This window comes from Choloepus didactylus, chromosome 6 (assembly GCF_015220235.1).
Source record: "Choloepus didactylus isolate mChoDid1 chromosome 6, mChoDid1.pri, whole genome shotgun sequence".
In the NCBI taxonomy this organism is placed as follows: Eukaryota; Metazoa; Chordata; class Mammalia; order Pilosa; family Megalonychidae; genus Choloepus; species Choloepus didactylus.
In genome coordinates this window covers 7,126,618-7,144,778 of record NC_051312.1, presented here as the reverse complement: position 1 = coordinate 7,144,778, position 18,161 = coordinate 7,126,618, and the positions used below count along the sequence as shown (strand labels likewise).

The window sequence follows — 18,161 nt, the reverse complement described above, 5'->3', positions numbered from 1 at the left end:
CTGGGGGCGCGGGGAAGGGCGGCGGGGCCGCAGAGCCGGGGCGCAGCGCTCCTCTCGCCCCGGGCCGCCTGGCTCCGGGGGGCGCCCGCGGGAGGGCGCGGCCGGCGCGGGGGGCGCGGGCGGGCGGCGGGGGGCGGAGACGCGGCGCGGCTTCCGCTCCCGCGCGCCCTCCTCCCCCCTCTCCCCCCTCCTCCTCCTCGTCCTGGTCGGCGGCGCCCGAGGGGGGAGGCGGGAGGCGCCGGGAGCCGCGCGAGAGCCGCCGCCGCCGCGCCATGGAGCCCGAGTGAGCGCAGCGCGGGCCCGTCCGGCCGCCGGGCAACATGGAGGCGGCGCCGCCCCGGCTGCTGCTGCTCGCGCTCTGCTGCAGCCTGGCCCCCGCCGCGGGTAGGTGGGCGCCGGGCGGGGGCGGGCCGCGCGGGACAGTAGTCCCTGAGCCCCGGGGTCCGGGGGCCCCGCGCGGCCAAGTGCGCGGCGCCGCTTCGAAGCGACTTTGCAAGTTGGGGGCGAGTTGGGGCGCGCGGCGCGGGGGGCCACCCCGTCGCTCCCCGCCGCCCGGGGGCCGCGCGCGGGCCCTTTGTCTCCCCGCCCGGGCTGTTCCCGGGGCCGTCCCAGGCCGGCGATCGGGGCGCGCGGGTGGCGCCGACCCCGCCAGGTGCGCGCGGGCGGGTCCTCACCTGCCCCGGCGCGGGGCGCGGGCCCCTGGGCGCCCTCGGAAAGGCTCCCGGGTCAGGGCCGGGCCAGGGCCGCGGCCGGGGTTGGCCCCTCGCGGCGTCGGGGCCCGCGGGGCCGAGCGCAGAGCGGAGCCTTTCGGCCCAGACGCAGGCCTGGCCGCCCTGGCTCGGGACTCGCGGGCGAGCCTGCCTCCTCTGGCCTGCGCGCTCCGGGAGCGGGTTGGAGTGGCCGCGAGAAAGTTGTGAGTCCGGGCGCGGCGCGTCCTGGCCTGTTGCTCCGCGTGCCTGTCGCTCCCCAGTGGACTGACACCTGCCAGGTGCCCGGGCCACCCGAGCGACCCGTCTGGCCGCTGGGGCTCCATACCCGGGCCTGGGCCTCAGCGGGCCGGCGTCCGCCCCGGGGGCCCGCAGTGCCGGTGACGCGGGCCCCGCGCGTGGCGTTGTGGGGAAGCGTGCTTGTGCCTCAGTTTCCACACCCTTTGGACGATCGAGGGCTGGGGAACTTTCTCTCCAACTTTTGGTGTGCCCCGAGGGGTGGAGTCGAGGTGAGGAGGACTCGGGTGAGGAGCCGCTACGTACTTCTTTCAATTTGGAGATGGCCATGTGGTTCTCGAAGCGAGTCTCTCCCTACCTCTGCCCTCATCAGAGGTGCATGCTTTGTTTTTCTGCAGTGAGGGTCGCCAAGTAGACCGGGCTGGCCAGTGCTGTGAGCCTCTGGTCTCCTGTTGATGGCAGTTTGGCGGGGAGGGGGCCCAGGTCCCTTTTGTCTGCGCGGCCTTAAGGCAAACAGCTGTCTCCTGAATATCTTCAGAGTGGACATTTGCAGGGAGGTTGCCTGGCTGGCTTTGTGGGTCGGATTCCCGGTGCTGCAGCCCCTCCATTGAGGTTTGCACGACCCAGAAGTACAGAGAGAAAGCTCGGGGAAAGTTTCCACAGATCCTCCCTGCTCACGAGAATCTATTGGCATTTTCACCCCAAATTTGTCTCCCTCTGGAATGGAGCGTGTTTACATTTTTCTGCCCTGTCTAGTGCTTGCAAAACAAGGTGAAGACAAAACAATGACAGTATCTGTGCCTTTTCTTTGCGGAAATGCCTGGATCCTGAAGGCAAAAGGGGTTCTGGGGGAAGATTTTTGTTTTAAAGGTGGGGTTTTTAAGCTGGCTCTGTTGCTGTTCACCTCACTGTAGCTTTTGGGGTGACGTTGCTGGACACTAATGCTTGTTGCCCTGTGTGAGTCAAACCCCTAAAGAAAAAGAGTCCCACCTGCAAAGTTTAGTTGTGTCTGAGGCAGAAAGAGGGTTGATTATGTTAGCACTAGAAAGCATGTCCACAGGAGGCATTTAGAAAGCCCAGGGGCCCCAGCTAATGTGGCCCAGTCCAAAAGTGAAAGGAAAAAATGAAAAAAAGAGGAGGAATCTTGCCTGTCCTTGATATGGTCTTGTCCTTGATTTTCTGCGTTAGATCTGTGCCTCTGTCTGGGGTGAAGCCCACAGGTCTGTAGCTTATTACTTTTCCTGATTGCTTCCTGTTGCAATTGGAGGCCTGAGCCCACAGAAATACCTTTGTTCTCGGGTGCCCAGCTCAGATGCCCCAGGCCTCATGCCAGCCCTGCAGCGTGCCTTCCAGGAGCTGTCCATGTCCTCCCAGGTGGTTCCTGCAGGTATAGATGCTCCCCGAGGATCCGTGGGGGGCGGGCTGGGGTCTGAGCCCCCTGCCTGGCCCTCTCGGGGGACCCTGCAGACAGCAGTTAAATGCTGTGTGTGGACCTACCGAGGCCCCCCCGAAGGACCCTCTGTTTTTCAAAGCAGGGCCCGTGGGTGCTAACCCTCCCGTTCCCAAATCCAGGAGACGACCCAGCCCACCCTTGGGAGCCAGCGTTTGTGAGTGCTTCCTGCTGAGGCCCCTCTTTTTCATTTTGGCAACCCCGAGTCACTAACCAGGCACCTAGCAGGGGATGCACAACTGGAGCCAGAGGAGGGGTGGGTGGAGGGAGTAGGGGGGCTCCAGCGAGGACTGAGCATGGCTCTCCCCTTGGAGCTGGGGCTGCAAGGGCTTTGGGGTCAGACCAACCTGGGTTTTACATGCCAGGTGTGCTGCTCTGTGCTGTTTGGCTTTGGTTGCATTACTTAGTGTCTCTGTGTCTTTTTGTCTTACCTGGACCCTCTCCTCTCCTAGGGAAGATTAAATGCTGGGTGCCTTTAGAACCACCCCAGGCCCAGGCAAGGAACTGGGGGTACAGTGGGGTCCTTGATCTTTTTGGCTTGGAAGGCTTGGAAGCTGTTATTACACAGTCTGGATTTTTTTTTTGTGACCTTCACTGTCTCATCCACTGACTGATTGGTTTGTTCTGTAACCGTTATCGGGCCTCTGTGACGGAGGGCAGAGTGTAACGGGGTAGTTAACTGTGGATGGGATCTAATCCCAGGCCTGCCGTTTGCTGGGTGGGGATCGCAGACAACCAGCTCTGCCTTTCTGTGCCTCAGTGTCACCTTCTGTAAAATGGGGCCAGTAATACTTCTAGCATTAATTCAGCGTGATGTCAGGTCTTATTTGCGTTGCCGATGCACTTTGGTGCCTGGCCCTGGATTAGGTGCCAGGGATGGACTGGACTATACTGGGAGATATGGTGTCCCGTGTGGAGGGGCAGGCAGGAAACAAGCTGGCTGTGCAGCTGGTGGAGAGGTGGGCTCGGCCACTCCCTCATCTCGAGGTACCCTGCCCGGGTTCCCAGAGCCCCATCCTTGAGGACCGAGTGGGCTCCTCCACCAAAAGAGGCCAGCCCCCAATTCAACAGGCATTGACCTTGACTGGCTCCTTCTTTCATCAGACTCGATCCGTGGTGTCCTCCTGCAGTTCAGACGTGGAAGCTGTTTTAAGCTGGGCGGTGGCGTGGTCAGATCTGTCCTTAGATCCTCCTGCCCCTGTGCAGAAATGTGACAGCTGATGGAGGAGAATGAGGCAGGTGAGGGTGGAGTCTGTACTGTTTCAATATTATAGAAAACCAAACAGACCTGACATTTCAGGTTCACGAGGCCTCACGGACACGTTCTCAACACGCAGTCAAAGCGAGGGGCTTCGTCTTATGGATTGGTTCCTGTCGGAAGGCAGTGGGGGGCCTGCCCCATCCTGGGGGGCACCGTGGCCGGGTGTCCAGCTGATGTGTAGAGGCAGCTGTGGGCAATGCTGGAGCCCGCCCCAGGGTCCCTGCTTTCTCCTTGGCTCTGGAGAGTGGTTTCCTGGCTCTCGGCCTCCGTTTCCTCATCCGAAAAGTTGGGGTGATGGTGTCTGTCTTGCGGGGAGCCCATGTCGGTGAAGCAGTGGGGCCTGCAGGCTGTGGAGACACACCATGTGGGAAGGAATTTGAGGTGTCCTGCCCTAGGCATCCTGTTTTCCTTTCAAGAAGGCTCCCCCTGAGGGATGACTGTTGAAAAGTCCCAAATGCCTGTAGAGTTGGGGGCCGGGAGGGGGTTGAGATGTTTGGGGTCTGCATTGGGGTCTCTGTTGGGGCTGATTTGCCCCCCAGGTGTGGCTGGCAGCCCAGGGCACAGCTTCAGCCGGAGAGACCAGAACCGTGCCACCCTGGTGTCTGACCTTCTCTTCTCACTGAGCCCTCTGATGCAGAGAGTGGGGGGCCCTCCTTCCTGCAGCAGGGGTCAGGGGTTCCCCACGGCCCTTAGGCTGTGTGTGTGGACGGGGTCCTGTCCTTGTCCACATCAGATTTGCACGAGCATGCCTGCTCTTCTGCCCCATGCAGACGGCGGCCCTGGCATCTGTGTGGCTCCCCGGCCAGCGTTTTGGTTTCTGATCGGTCCTGGTTTACCCATTGCCCTTAGGGGGCAGTTAGTGCTTCGCCAGCCTGGGGGTGAACGGGGTCTCAGGCTGGCACGCGTTGACACAACTCAGGTGTGGCTGTAGATTCCATTTCTGCTGGTTCTCTGCCTCCCACACATTCGGGGACTCTCCGGGAGGTTGTCATGGTGAAGTGCCTGTGAGCCCTTTTCAGAGGCCAGAGGGTGACAGTACTTTGTGTGTTTTCATATTTGCTTTATTGGTTGATGTTTAATGCAGTATTCATTTTTTGAGTGTCTATTTCCAGTTCATCTTGGTATGATTCTTTAAAAATTCAGTTTTATTGAGATATGTTCACACACCATACACATGGTGTTCACAGTTCCATCATATAACTGTGCATTCATCATCACAATCAATTTTTGAACATTTTCATTACTCCAAAAAGAATGAAAATAAGAATAAAAATAAAGTAAAAAAGAACACCCAAATCATTCCATCCCCCCCATCCCATGCTATTTTTCATTTCGTTTTTGTCCCCATTTTTCTATTCATCCATCCATATCCTGGATAAAGGCAGTGTGAGCTACAAGGTTTTCACAGTCACCTTGGTGTAATTTTTGTAGTGGTAAGCCCGAAGCAAGGAGGGCCCTCTTGAGGGACTGGGAAAAAATGTGGAAATATTAAACTTCCCTACCTGGGGAATTCCTGATATTCTCTACCAATTTAATAGGCCAAGCCCTTGATTTAGGGGCTTGCCCTTGTAAAACTTATTCCTGCAAAGGGGAGGCTAAGCCTGCCTGTCATTGTACCTAAGAGTCACCTCCAGGGAACCTCTTTTCTTGCTCAGATGTGGCCTCTCTCTCTAAGCCCGTTTGGCAGGTAGACTTGTTGCTCTCCCCCATACGTGGGACATGACTCCCAGGGGTGTAAATCTCCCTGGAAATGTGGGACATGACTCGTGGAGATGGGCCTGCCCTTGGCATTGTGGGATTGAGAAAGACTTCTTGGACCAGAAAGGGGAAGAGAAATGAAACAAAATAGACTTTGCAGTGGCTGAGAGATTTCAAATGGAGTCAAGAGATCACTCTGGAGGTTATTCTTGTGCATTATATAGATATCCTTTTTTAGTTTTTAGTGTACTGGAATAGCTAGAGGGAAATACCTGAAACTGTTGAACTGCAATCCAGTAGCCTTGGTTCTTGAAGACAATCGTATAACTATGGAGCTTACACTGTGCGACCGTGTGATTTTAGGGACCTCGTAGCTCACACTCCCTTTACCCAGGGCATGGACAGATAAGTAAGAAAATAAAGACAATAAATAAAAAAATAATGGGGGGGGGAATATGGGCTGTTTTGGGTGTTCTTTTTTATTTTATTCTTATTTTTATTTTTTGGAGTAATGAAAATGTTCAAAAATTGATAGTGGTGATGAGTGCACAGCTATGGGATGATAATGTGAGCCAATGATTATACACTTTGGATGATAATCTGGTATGTCAATATATCTCAATAAAATTGCATTTAAAAAAAACAACCAAAGCAGGGGTTCTCTCTGTGGGGACCGTGGTTTTAGCCTTTTGGGGTCTTGTGCCCACCCCTTTGAGAATCTGAAGGAGACTCTCTGCCCGGGAAGGTGCCCATGCCACTTTGCACGCCATCTAGACCCCGTGGGCTCGGTGCCATGGGGAGCTGACCTCCACCCTTGTCACTGCCTCCTGGTGGGACCTCTGGAAGCTCTTCAGCTGTGCACCTCACTTTCCTCAAATGGAAAAGGAAACCAGTTGGCTTTTCCTTCTCCGGAAGCCTGAGCCCTTTGGACCCCTCGGCACCATGAGATACTTTCGGAGGAGGTGTCCTGCTTCTGCTGGTCTGTGCGGGGTCCCCGAAGGTCTGCCCAGCTCCACCCGTGGCCCCCCTGGAGTTCTCTACAGCCAGAGCTGGAGGCCATAGAGACCAAGATGTGCCGCTTAAAGGAGGGTGACCTCAAGTGGAAGCCGGGGCATCGGGGGCTCCCACGAGGAGACTGGTGCCCTGGACGGCGGGGTGGGGTGGTAGCCAGTGCGATTGGCCTGGTTTCCCTCCCTGCTGACCTGGACCTGAGTGTCTCCCACCCAGCCCCCTAGAGGGCCCCCAAGAACATGGCTGAGCTGGGGATTCCATCCTGAGTGTCTCAACTCCAAGTCATGCCATGCTGCCGAAGGCCGAGCGGTCACTCACACCTGCGCACCTGTGCACCTGAGCCCGTGGCCTTTGGTGGTCATCAGAAAATAGCTGTCAGTGTCCCATGCCCTCTTAGGGGCTGTACAGTTGGGGGCTGGGAGGTCATGTGCTCAGACTGCCTGGTGTAAATCAGGCCACTGCCCATTTGTTGACCTGGGCAGGCCACTCCCGCTTGCCCTGCCTCAGTCTCCTCCATAGACCAGGGATGCCAGTCAGAGTCTGCACCTGGTCCTTCTCTGTGGCCATTCCTTACCTGGCTGGGTGGCCATGGCACTGAGGCCCACAGACTGGCTTCTGTCCCCTTGTGGGGCTTTGGGCTGAGCTGACCTGTCTGCAGCAAGGCCAAACGTATTCTCCCAACATTGGGTCTCATGACATCTGACTGGTGCTCTCACCTGTGGATCATTGTAGAGTCGAGGCCTGGCACTGGCCCCCCGCCCCTTCATGCTGGGCCCTGTGCAGCCCCACCCATGGGGGTGCCTGTGAGGAGCAGCTCTCGGACCCCCAGGTTTCCCGGAAGTACCAGGCAGATGGAATTCTCCAGGGTGGAGAACCGCTTGGATTTGAGACTTCCTAGGAAAATGGGCTGGCTCTTAACTCACTTCCCTGGGATCCACCATTTGGGTGTTTAAAACTTAGAACAACTTTCTTTTACAAATACCTGTTTTTAAAAATGCAAGAACTGCATGAATACGTAGAAACAACGTAAATGTTTACCATGCCCCTACCTGGGAGACGAGTGTCTTCTTTACTCCCTGTATTATTTCTCTCCTCACTGATGACCAGATCTTTAACACATTTTAACAGATTTTTTTTTTTTTGGAATGTGCTGGTTTGAATGTATTATGTCCCCCCAAACGCCCTTATCTTTGATGCAGTCTTGTGCGGGCGGACATATCAGTGTTGATTAGATTGTAATTCTTTGAGTGCTTCTGTGGAAATGCGCCCCACCCAACTGTGGGTGATGACTCTCATTGGATAATTTCCATGGAGGTGCTGGCCCGCCCATTCAGGGTGGGTCTAAATTAAATCACTGGAGCCATGTAAATGAGCTGACAAACAGAAGGAACTCCCTGCAGCTGACAGTGACATTTTGAAGAGGAGCTACAGCAAGAGGGATGCTTTGAAGAATGCACAGAAGCTGAGAGAGTAGCTGCAGACAAGAGGCAGTTTGAAGACGGCCGTTGAAAGCAGACTTTTGCTCTGGAAAAGCTAAGAGAGGACAAACACCCCATGAGCAACTAAGAGTGACATTTTTGAGGAGCTGAAGCCTAGAGAGGAACGTCTTGGGAGAAAGCCATTTTGAAACCAGAAATTGGAGCAGACGCCAGCCACGTGCCTTCCCAGCTAACAGAGGTTTTCCAGACACCATTGGCCATCCTCCAGTGAAGGTACCTGATTGTTGATGACTTACCTTGGACACTTTATGGACTTAAGACTGTAACTGTGTAACCAAATAAACCCCCTTTATAAAAGCCAACCCTTCTCTGGTGTTTTGCATCCCAGCAGCATTAGCAAACTGGAACATGGAACCTAAACCCAATCATACTCTACCTGTTATCCTGTAGTGTCTTTTTCATGTGCTGACATGTCATAGATATTTTCTCTCTTGACTTTGAGGGCTCCTTCATTCTCTTGGAAAGCTGAGTGGTATTTCATAGAATGGGCAAACCATACTTGGTAACAGTGACACAACTGAGGAGACTTCGAGTGATTGTTCAAAATTTTATTGCTGTAACGAGCCTTGCCGCGGTGTCTGTGCACATGGCACAAGCATTTTTTTTTCATGGTGGCAACTTATTTTATTAGCTTTCAAAATTGAACTCCATTGGAATTCCTGTTGTTTTTCTCAATTCGTTAAACTTTCCATCATGCATTCTTTCTTTTTTAAATTCAGTTTTATTGTACAATTAACTATTCGCAGTTCCTTCATTTAATTGTGCATTCATCACCACAATCAATTTTTGAACATTTTCATTACTCCGAAAACAATGAAAATAAGAATAAAAAATAAAAGTAAAAAAGAACATCCAAATCATTCCACCCCCACCCCCCAGTCCCAACCTATTTTTCATTTAGTTTTTGTCCCCATTTTTATACTCATCCATTCTCTGGATAAAGGGAGTGAGTAGTTAGTCCATACTGGTGAGGCATTATGTTTGTCTTCGTTTTCTGGTGTACTTCACACAAAATGCTGTCCACAAGATCTGTTCACCTCTTTGTGATTCTCACAGCTTCACTTCTCGCAGTTGCTCAATATTCCATTGTATGCACACACCACAGTTCACCATTCTGTTGATCAGTTGATGTACACTTAGGCCACCTCCATCTGTTGCAAATCATGCATACTGCCTCCGTACACACCAGTGTGCCAATGTCCATTCGTGTCCCTGCTCTCAGATCTTCCAAGTATACACCCCATAGTGAGGTTGCAGGACCTTATGGCTCCCGCATACTTAGCTTCTCGTGGAACCACCACACCATCCTCCAGATGGGCTGCACCATTCTACTTCTCCACCAACAGTGAATAGGTACATCCCTCTCTCTCCATGTTTTCTCCAGCACTTATATCCCTGTTTATATTTTTCCCTGAAGTTTTATAGAGATATATTCGCATACCATTCAGTCATCCACAGTGTACAATCAGTTGTACACAAGCATTTTTGTAAGCTGCAATTCCTGCACAAAGCGTATGTCTGTTTATAAGTTGTTTTATGTGAGGTGAAATTCACGTAACGTGAAATTAGCCATTTTAAAGTGAATAATTCATGGCACTTAATACCTTTGCAATGTTGTGCAACCACCACCTCTATCCAGTTCCCAAACATTTTCATCACCCCAAAAGGTGGCCACTCTCCATTCCCCGCTTCCTCAGCCCTTGGCAGCCACCAGTTTGTTTCTGTCTCCATGGATTTACCTTTTCTGATATTTCCTATAAATGGAATCATACCACACATGGCCTTGGCGTCTGGGTTTTTTTCACTTGGCATAAGGTTCTTGAGGCTCATCCATGTTGTAGCTTGTGCATTTATAAGTTTTTAAAGTTATTGACAAATTCCTCCAGAAAGATTGCACCCAAGTATACCCGTACCAAGCATCTATTAGAGTATGGGTTTTCCTGTATTCTAGCTGATGCCAGAAATTTCCAGATATGATTTTTTTTTTCCAATTTGAGTTAAAAATTATAGTATTTCGATTTATACTTCCTTCTTTATTGTTTTTTTGGTCTTTTGTGTTTAGTCTACTGCAGATTACCTCTTCTTTTCTTGGGCCCATTTTTCTGTTGAGTTGTTTCTCTTTTTTTATTATTTGTAGACTATTTGGTGCGAATATTCATTCTTTGTTGTATATGTTCCAGATTTTCCTTCTAGTCTGAAGCTAGTCCTTTATCCTTGTTTTGGGTGGGAGATGGTCATAAAGACATGAAAACTTTTTCATGTAATCAGAATTTCGTGCTTTGTTTCTCTACCCCCGGATTATAAGTAACATTCGCCTTTATTTTCTTCCAGGACTGTTACTGTTTTGTATTTTAGCATTTGGATGTTATTTTTGTCTGGAAAAAAAATTTTTTTTATATGGTGTGAGGTAGGGATCTGAATTGCCTCTCCTTACCCCTGGCTAATGGATTGGGATTGTCCCAACACTTTTATGGAATGTTCCATCCCATCCCCTTTCATTTAAAATGCCACTTTTTAAATATACAGCGTCCACACATGCCTGGCTCCTGATTCTGACTCCCCATACTGCTCTGTTGACCCTGGGTGTCTTCTGTACCAGCACACTGCTGTGTTAACCGCAATAGCTTTATAGGATACGTTAAGATAAATTGTGCAAATTCCCCCCTCACTGTTCTTTTTTAAAAAAATATGTTGACTGTTCTTACACATTTACTCTTTTGTGATAATCTTTACAGTCAGTCCAGCTTCTGTCCTTTGATCTCTTGATCTGGAGACAGTAAACAATGAAATTCAACAAATGCCAGAGAGCTGAGCAAGCTGGTGTCTGACTGTGGAAATAAGTTCATCTATGGCGAAGGAGCTGGACTCTACGTTTTTGTTCTTTGTTGAGCACATAGAGGTGATTTTTATGCCAAATTGCCTTTGCATACATACTGCTTGCCGTCTGGCTGGCCAGTATCTACTTGGGAAACAAGCCCTGATGCAAACTCATTTCAGCATTAGCCTGGAGGCAAATATAATTACTGAATAAATTACCGCCCTCCTCCCCTAGTTCATTCCAGAACAAAATGTGAGCCACTTTAATTTCTTCCATGGGCCGTACCCCTCTATTAGCCCAGATGGGGAGGCGGGTACCTGCCTAGGAAAACTCTCAGGAAATTGCTCAATGGGGTGTTAATAGCTGCCCGAGCCCTTGGCCCTGTGTGCCCTGGCAGAATGCGTCAGCCTGGGTGACTTCCAGGCTCTCTCCACTCCTGGCAGCCGCCATCTTGGATTCCTCCTGGGAAGGAGCGGGTGGTCCCCGTGGTGGGAGCCCAAGCTCAGTTTCCTCCCTGCAAGGTGGTTTGGGAGCAAGATTTATTCTTGGGCTTGCTTTTGTGGGAAAAGATGGTTTCTCTGAACTTTGCCACACCCCCCCCGGCCTCTCCCGGGCTCCTCTTACTCAAGGTGGGGCCTTGGAGTGGACTTTGACGTGTTGTCTGTTGTCCAGACGCAGGCTGCAAGCTGCTGCAACTTCCTGCGGATTAGAAAGCCTGCCGTGCTCGTTTCCTCCCGCCCCTCCACCTCCCCGCCTGGACTTTGAGTTTCCACATACAGGCCCCGCACAGATTCCTAAGCTGTGAAAGTCTAGATTTGGAGTGGACGACTGTATCAGCTTCTGACGGGTCTCTAGAATCTTCTTGCTTTCTAGAATCTTCTCTCGGCCCATTTATCCGTATTCTCTGGCCAGGTTAATTTTTCTAAAGCTAATTTTCTGAAGTGTCCCTTGCTCAGAAATCTGCCCCAGTTCTCCGGTGTCTAAAGTTGGAACTTTCTGGCCTGGTGTTCCATGTTGCCCCTGAGTGGACTTTGCCTGGTTCCCCCACGGCCTGATGGTGTGAGCAGTTGCCTCAGAGTCCGGAACCTTCCCTGGTTCACGTGCGTTCTGCCTGGGAGGGCCTGGAGGACAGGGCTGTCTTTCTCCCTGACCCTCAGGCTCTGGCACGGTGTGTGGTGTGCTGCCAACACTCAGAATCTGTTTTGAGGTTATCGTTGGCCTCCTCTCTCCACGGAGCTGTCGTACCCGCCCTTCCCTCCTCCAACTGCTGATTCTAGCTGTTGTGAGCTCCTCCCCCTTCCTGAAATCCAGCCCACTGTGCTTCCCAGTGTGTAGACCCCTGCCCTGTCTGAGACTCAGTGTGGGGAGAACCCTGGGCCGCTGCACCCAGAGCCCCTTTCCTGAGGGTCCGACTCTGAGAAGGCTCGCTGTAGATAAAGCTGCTTTACTTCACATAATACAGTGTATCCCAAATGCGTCTACTGTGAGCGTCTCTCGGAGAGGTCTTAGTGGGGCTTGATCCGTAGCTCTTTCATTGGTTGGTTTTGTGATTTTACCCAAAAAACGCAGCACAAATGTTTTCAGTTCTGCAAAAAGCAGAGAAGTAGCGGGGCAGTGACATGCACAACGGTGCCAAGAGGCGTTATGGTTTTGCAAGTCTCAGTGCTTCTGGACTGACTACAGAGTGGGTGGCTGAGTCATATTTTTAATGAATTTCAAGAATTTAAGCTGCAGAGAGCGTTGCCCCTTTGAGGTGCCCCCTGGACTGTCTGTATGCTTGTTCCGGGCGAGTTGTCAGCGCCTGGGTCACAGCGGGGTGCTCTGCAGCCTCCGGCTGTCTCCCCGTGGCCCGTGCTGCATGGTGGGAGAGCAGGGTGGTGTCAGCGCATGGGACCACCGCCCCCCAGGCCACCATTTCCCCCACGGTGCTCAGCATTATGCTGCAACTCGTAGGATGTGCACACCCGGCGAACTGCTGACAGCTCCGTGCAAAGCGACTCGGCTTGGGTTTGAACTTTTTCTGCTTTTCAAATTTATTTTTTTAATTGTCTGTGTGTATACACATACACGCATAAGTATAATATAAAACTTGCCGTTTTAACCACTGATTAGTGTACAATTCAGTGGTACTAATTACAGTCACAAGGTTGTGCTACCGTCACCGCTGTCCATTTTTTGGTAACTTTTTCATCACCCCAAATTGAAACGCTGTGCTCATTAAGCAGTAACTCGCCATTCCTCCCTCCCCCAGCCCCCGGTTACCCCTAATCCACTTTCTGTCTCTATGGCTTTGCTTCTTCTAGATAATTCATAGAAGTGGAGTCATACAATATTTGGCTTTTGTGTCCGGCTTCTCTCGCTCAGCATGAGGCTCACCCATGTGGTAGCACGGATCAGAGCTCCACTCTTCTTTGTGACTGAATATTCCTTGTGTGGATAGACCATATCTTGTCCGTCCATTCATCTGTTGGTGGACCTTTGGGTTGCGTCCACTTTGGGCTGCTGTGGGTAATGCCACCATGTACGTTGGTGTACATGTATCTGTCTTAGTCCCCGCTTTCGTGACTTTGGGGTCTACACCGAGAAGTGGGATTGCTGGGTCATATGGTAATTCTTTGTTTGATGTTTTGAGGCAGTGCCAGACTTTCCCACAATGACTGCTGCATTTTCCCCTGCAACTGCGGCCCTGCATGGTTTCGGTGGCTCTCCTGCGCCTTGCCTCCTCGTCTAGAGCATGTCCTCTCCTACCCCACCAGACCACGCAGGCTGGGGCCACGTCACCAGGTCCCTGCTGCTGCTCTGGAGCAGCCTCCCGGGGCGGGGACCCGAGCATGGGATCCATGTGTGAGCTCCTTTCTGCAGAGGATCAGGCTCCTGTCCTCCTGGGGCGGGCAGTGGTCTGCCCTGGAGCAGTGGCCAGCAGGTGGCCGTCTGGCGGTGCCTGGCATGTGGGGCCATCGCCCCTGTGATGGTCTGTGTACGAGGCAGCCGCAGAATGTGCCGCTCTTTGCCTGGTCCCCGGAAATGGTGGGCTAGGATGTCCCAGGGGGTGGGCTCTGAGATGGAGTGGCTCCGGGTGGGCCTGCCTCCTGATCTGGTGCCCCCCAGTCTGCCCAGGCCTATGTCCCCTGCGGTGGACGTGGAGCTAGTAGAACAGCTGTTTGAGGATTTACCAATTTTCAGTTCATCCCCATCTTCCTTGTGTAGTCACTTGAGCAACGAGCGGTCTGAGATGTATGAGTTAGATCAAATTCGAGAACAGTTCCCATCCTTTTTGCTACCAATTTTAATTAAAAAAAAAAATTTCCCCACATTCTAGAAGATCTCCTTTCAAGGAAACTAGTTAAATAGTGACCTTCTTGACTTAGTGACCACAGATGCCCGTGACCGCTGAGCAGAGCTGACCAGCTGTGAAGCACGGGGGCTTCTGCAGGCCCTGCCCAAAGCCCAGGCCCGTGAGGTTTCTGTTGCCTTGTCCTGGAGGAGTCTCCGTGTAGCTTTTTGCAGCGTGAACAGCCCCTCTCAGACCTGGGCGGTGGGCCCCAGGGTGGTAATAGCCGCTTTGGAGGACGATGCGGGATCTGCTCCAGCATCCAGCCATGTGTGGCCGAGGTGGGTCCTGGGCTCGCGGAGGCCCCCTTGCCCTGCTCCGGCTCTGTGGGTCCGGGAAGACTGGTCCACAGCTCTCCCTGGGTGAGTGTTTCTCCCACCGGGCCCCAGGGCAGGAGACCACATGCTGGGATGGGATGTGGGGGAGGTGGGACCCCCAACCCCAACCCCAGGTGCCTGGAGGGTCTCGTCCAGTGGAAGGTTCTCAGGGATTCCGGGCACCTCGTCAATGACCTGATCTTGTCTTGGGCCTAAAGTCTCTTCTGGGGCTTTAGGGGATTTTGTGTTTTAGGTGAGAGAAGGAGAATTGCGTGGTTTCTCTGAGCTTCCTGAGCTTGTCTTGGCAAAGCGAGGATGTAGAAGCAGGTGGGAAAACTTGGGTTCCACTCAGGGTGGGCCCCGAGAGAGAGGAAGCCACCCCATTAAAATGCCCCCTCGCTGTGGTAGGTGTAAAGAGGGTGGGCCTCGTTCGTTCTTGCCCGCCGTGGTGCCCGGGGCGTGGGTGCCAGCTGCCGGCTGGCACTGTGGAAGTCTGGCCGTGGCCTTGGGCACCCCTGGACTGAGGACACTGCTGCACCCCCAGCCCTGCCCCCACCTCCCTGCCTACCCCCGGCTCCGGATTTGCCGTGACAGCTGAGGGGCTGCCGAGGAATCCCAGATGCTCCTGCCCCGGGACCCTGGGCCCCCTTCCACCTGTTCCTGGTTCCACTGTCAGCCCTGCTGTCACCAGCTCCTCCACTTGGGGGGCCTCAGTTTCCTCACTCTGAAAGGTTTCCACCCCCCACACAGGCCCGTCCCGAGCAGTCAGCGAGGCGAGGCCCAGGCTGGGCGCACTCAGCAATCGTTAGCTATTACGGCGATTATTTTAATCATAATTAATTACTATTCTGTGGGGAGCGGGCCCTCCGGGGTTCTGGAATCAGGTTTAACTCGAGCTGAAAGAGCGCTTTGGCCCGAGCCATCTCAGCTCAGGCTGGGCAAGGCCGCTCGTCCATCCAGGAGGTGGGGTGTCCGGGGCCTGACGGGCAAGGTCAAGGCTGCGTCCACCTTGCAGCAGGGTGGGCTCCAGGCGGGCCCGGGGCCCAGGTGCAGCCCTCCAAGGGCTGTGCATTTCGGGGCGTTGCTTTGTCAGAGGTGCGGCCAGGGTGGGTGTTTTTGCTTCGCTGCTTCTCCCGGAGGCTTTCCATCTATTTGTAGGTGTTGCCAGCGCGGTCACTGCTCTCTCCCCTCAGAGGAAGCTGTTAGGGGCACTGGCTTTCTTCCGATGGCCTGCAAATGAGCACCGAGAGGGAGTGCCCCGAGCCGTGGGGTGGAGGGGGCTGGTTAGTGTCCTTTCTGGTGGGTTCCCCCTCTTCCCCGATGGCCAGCAGCCCTGGTCTTCCCGCTCGCTCACCCCGTCAGTGGCACCGCTGCAGGCCCAGGATGGGGCCTGGGCACCTGGGCTTTGCCCCCAGACCAAGGTCCCTGCTTGGCCATGAAGGAACAGGGTCTCCCCTGGACTGCTGACCAGGCCCGGTGCCCAGGAGGGCTGCATGAGGTGCCGGAAACACTGCTCTCCAAACTGTGTGCCAGGCTGCATCTCTGAAGTAGAGTTTGCAGCCCGCTACCCTCTCCTGCAGCCTGCTGTGGCTCCCCATTGCCTGAGAGATGAGATCAGACCCCGCAGCCCTGAGCTCCAGGCTCCAGCCACCAGCCACGTGGGAGCCAGCTGGCCCCTCCACGGCCAGGTGGGCTCTGGGTGGGCTCTGGGCTCTCCCAGCTTCCTGGCGTTGTCTCCTGCCTATGTGTGATTCCTGCCTCCTATAGCTGTGTGCCCATCCCCTGCCGTGTGCCTGGGAACCCGCTGAGCACACGACAGGCAGGGGCTTGGTTCTTTCAGCTGCCTGAGGCCAGACCAGAGCCCGAGAGAGTGCACTTTGCCCCTGGGCTGGCAGGGCCTCCACTGGAGGTCAGGGCTGAGCCGGAAGGGGTGGCTGCCTGTGCGTGGGGAGAGCTCACTTCCTCCCTCCTCTGGGCCTGCCTCTCCCTCCCCTGGGAGGGCTGTGAGCCTCTGTCCTTGCTGCCCTGCATTATGCTTCCTGGCGTGGTTTCCTCCCCCTGCTTTGGCCTCCACTTCACCCCTGGAGGCAGGGAGGCTGGCCTCAACTTGGTTACTGGGAGGCCCGGGGCGTGGACTTGGCGAAGGCAGAGGGGCCCAAGCCCTCCACCCTGCGCTCAGGGTCCCCAGGAGTGTTGGGTCTGGACATTTGGGGGACATGCGATCCCCCCGCCGCTGAGACACCTGAGACAGCCCTGAAGCCCACGGGGTCCCTGTGAGGGAGGTGACTGGGAAGCATGGAGTTACCACGGTGCAAGGAGGAGCAGAGAGTCAATGGGAGGGCGTGGGGTCACATGGGGAGGCGTGGAGTCACCCAGGTGGGTGGGGGGCAATGCGGAGTTGTGCTCCTGGGCTGCTGTGTGCCTCAGCCGCTGGTGCCCACCCCCTGCCCCACAGACGGGCATGCTGAGTCAGAGGAGACACACGGAGCTTGCATGCAGGGTGCGGAGACGGTGAGCTGGGCCTGGGACCCCAGTCTCCCTCCTTCAGGTCCTGCTACCTGCCCTGCAGCTGGCCAAACCGCACTGCCTATTCCTGCCATCCCCCACCCCCGGGGGAGGTGGAGGCTTTGGAGCCCAGAATGAGGGTGCGGTGGGAGCCCCAGAGGTGGGCAGGGAAGGTGCATTGATCTCCCCTGCAAACATCCTTCCTGGGCCCTGTGCCAAGGGTCCCCAGCCTCCGGGCGCTTCTTTGTGCTCAGGTTCTTCCCCTTCCTGAGGACAGACGGGCTGGACCCAGAACAAGGGGTGCGAGTGGGTGATGAGCGGGCAGGAGATCTGCCTGGCATCTCGGAGGCGGCGTCTACACCACTGTTTGGATGATGCTCCGCTGAGCATCCTTTCTGCAGAGAATTCTGGGGGTCTCTTAACCGCCTCCATTAGGCAAAAGAAGTAAATATCCAGTATTGTGAAAAGAACCTGAGCTGTTTCACCTCCTCGTGTCCCCGATTAGCCGAGCGTGGCTTGGCTCAGGTTACTTGGCCCTCCCATGCCTCAGTTTCCTCACTTGTAAAATGGGGGTGTCGGTTGTCCCAGCTCCTGTGAGGTCTAAGTGGCTTCAAGGGCGAGTTGCAGTTTGTACATGACATGGGCTCAGACCTGGAGGTCAGCTGTGGAGTAAACGGGTGCATCACGCGGCTCGGTACCATGAGGAAGCGAGACGGCTGCTTCTCCGTGGGTGTCCTCCACAGGGAATTCTGTTCCATCTGAATGTACCTGTTTGCAAAGCATCTGGCACAAGGTAGGAAGAGCTGGCCTAGGGACTGGCGGGGCCACAGTAAGGGCCTCTTCTGCATTCTTATTAACCTGAAGGCTTGCCACTGCCTTGGCTGCCCAGGAGAGTCAGAGCTGGTCCTCGGTGCCAAACCTGGAACTTCCCAGGGGCCCCCAGACACACGTAAATACTTAGATTTAAGAAATGCTGCCTCCTCAGAGAATGCTGGGGGCCCCGAAAAGCTTCGGCAGAGACCAGGAGGGAAGGGCTTGAAAGCAAGCCATGGCCTTTCCAAAGATGGCTTTGGAGAGAAGCTTCTGGAGTTTTTTTTTCCCCCATCTGATTGTTTTCATCTGCTCGGTTCAGTCTGCTTGGGACGGGCATTGTCGAGCCCGGGTGCCGCCGTTTGTTTGGCTCCTGGTGGCCGCCCCTGGGTCCTGGCCGTGGGCTGCTGCTTTTTTCCAGGAACATTTGATCGCTTGAAAGCAGAGCCTTCCAGTTTTGCTCAATAAAAAGGAGATTTTGCAGGGTGATGATAAATTTGGCATGTCTTTATTAGTA

At 54.3% G+C, this 18,161-nt stretch overlaps 1 protein-coding gene across 3 annotated transcripts in view; it reads left to right on the top strand.

Annotated features, from left to right (window-relative positions):
- Positions 1-202: 202 nt before the first annotated feature.
- LRP5 (LDL receptor related protein 5) overlaps positions 203-18,161 on the top strand; it is a 118,663-nt gene continuing 100,704 nt past the window's right edge. Inside the window, exon 1 of one of the 3 annotated variants that reach the window (XM_037838365.1) lies at positions 203-384. In XM_037838365.1, coding sequence (XP_037694293.1) covers positions 321-384 — 64 coding nt within the window. In that variant the 5' untranslated portion in view covers positions 203-320. Of the gene's footprint in view, positions 385-14,120; positions 14,375-18,161 lie in introns of those variants that run through there. The other 2 variants (XM_037838366.1, XM_037838364.1) reach the window with 2 other exon arrangements.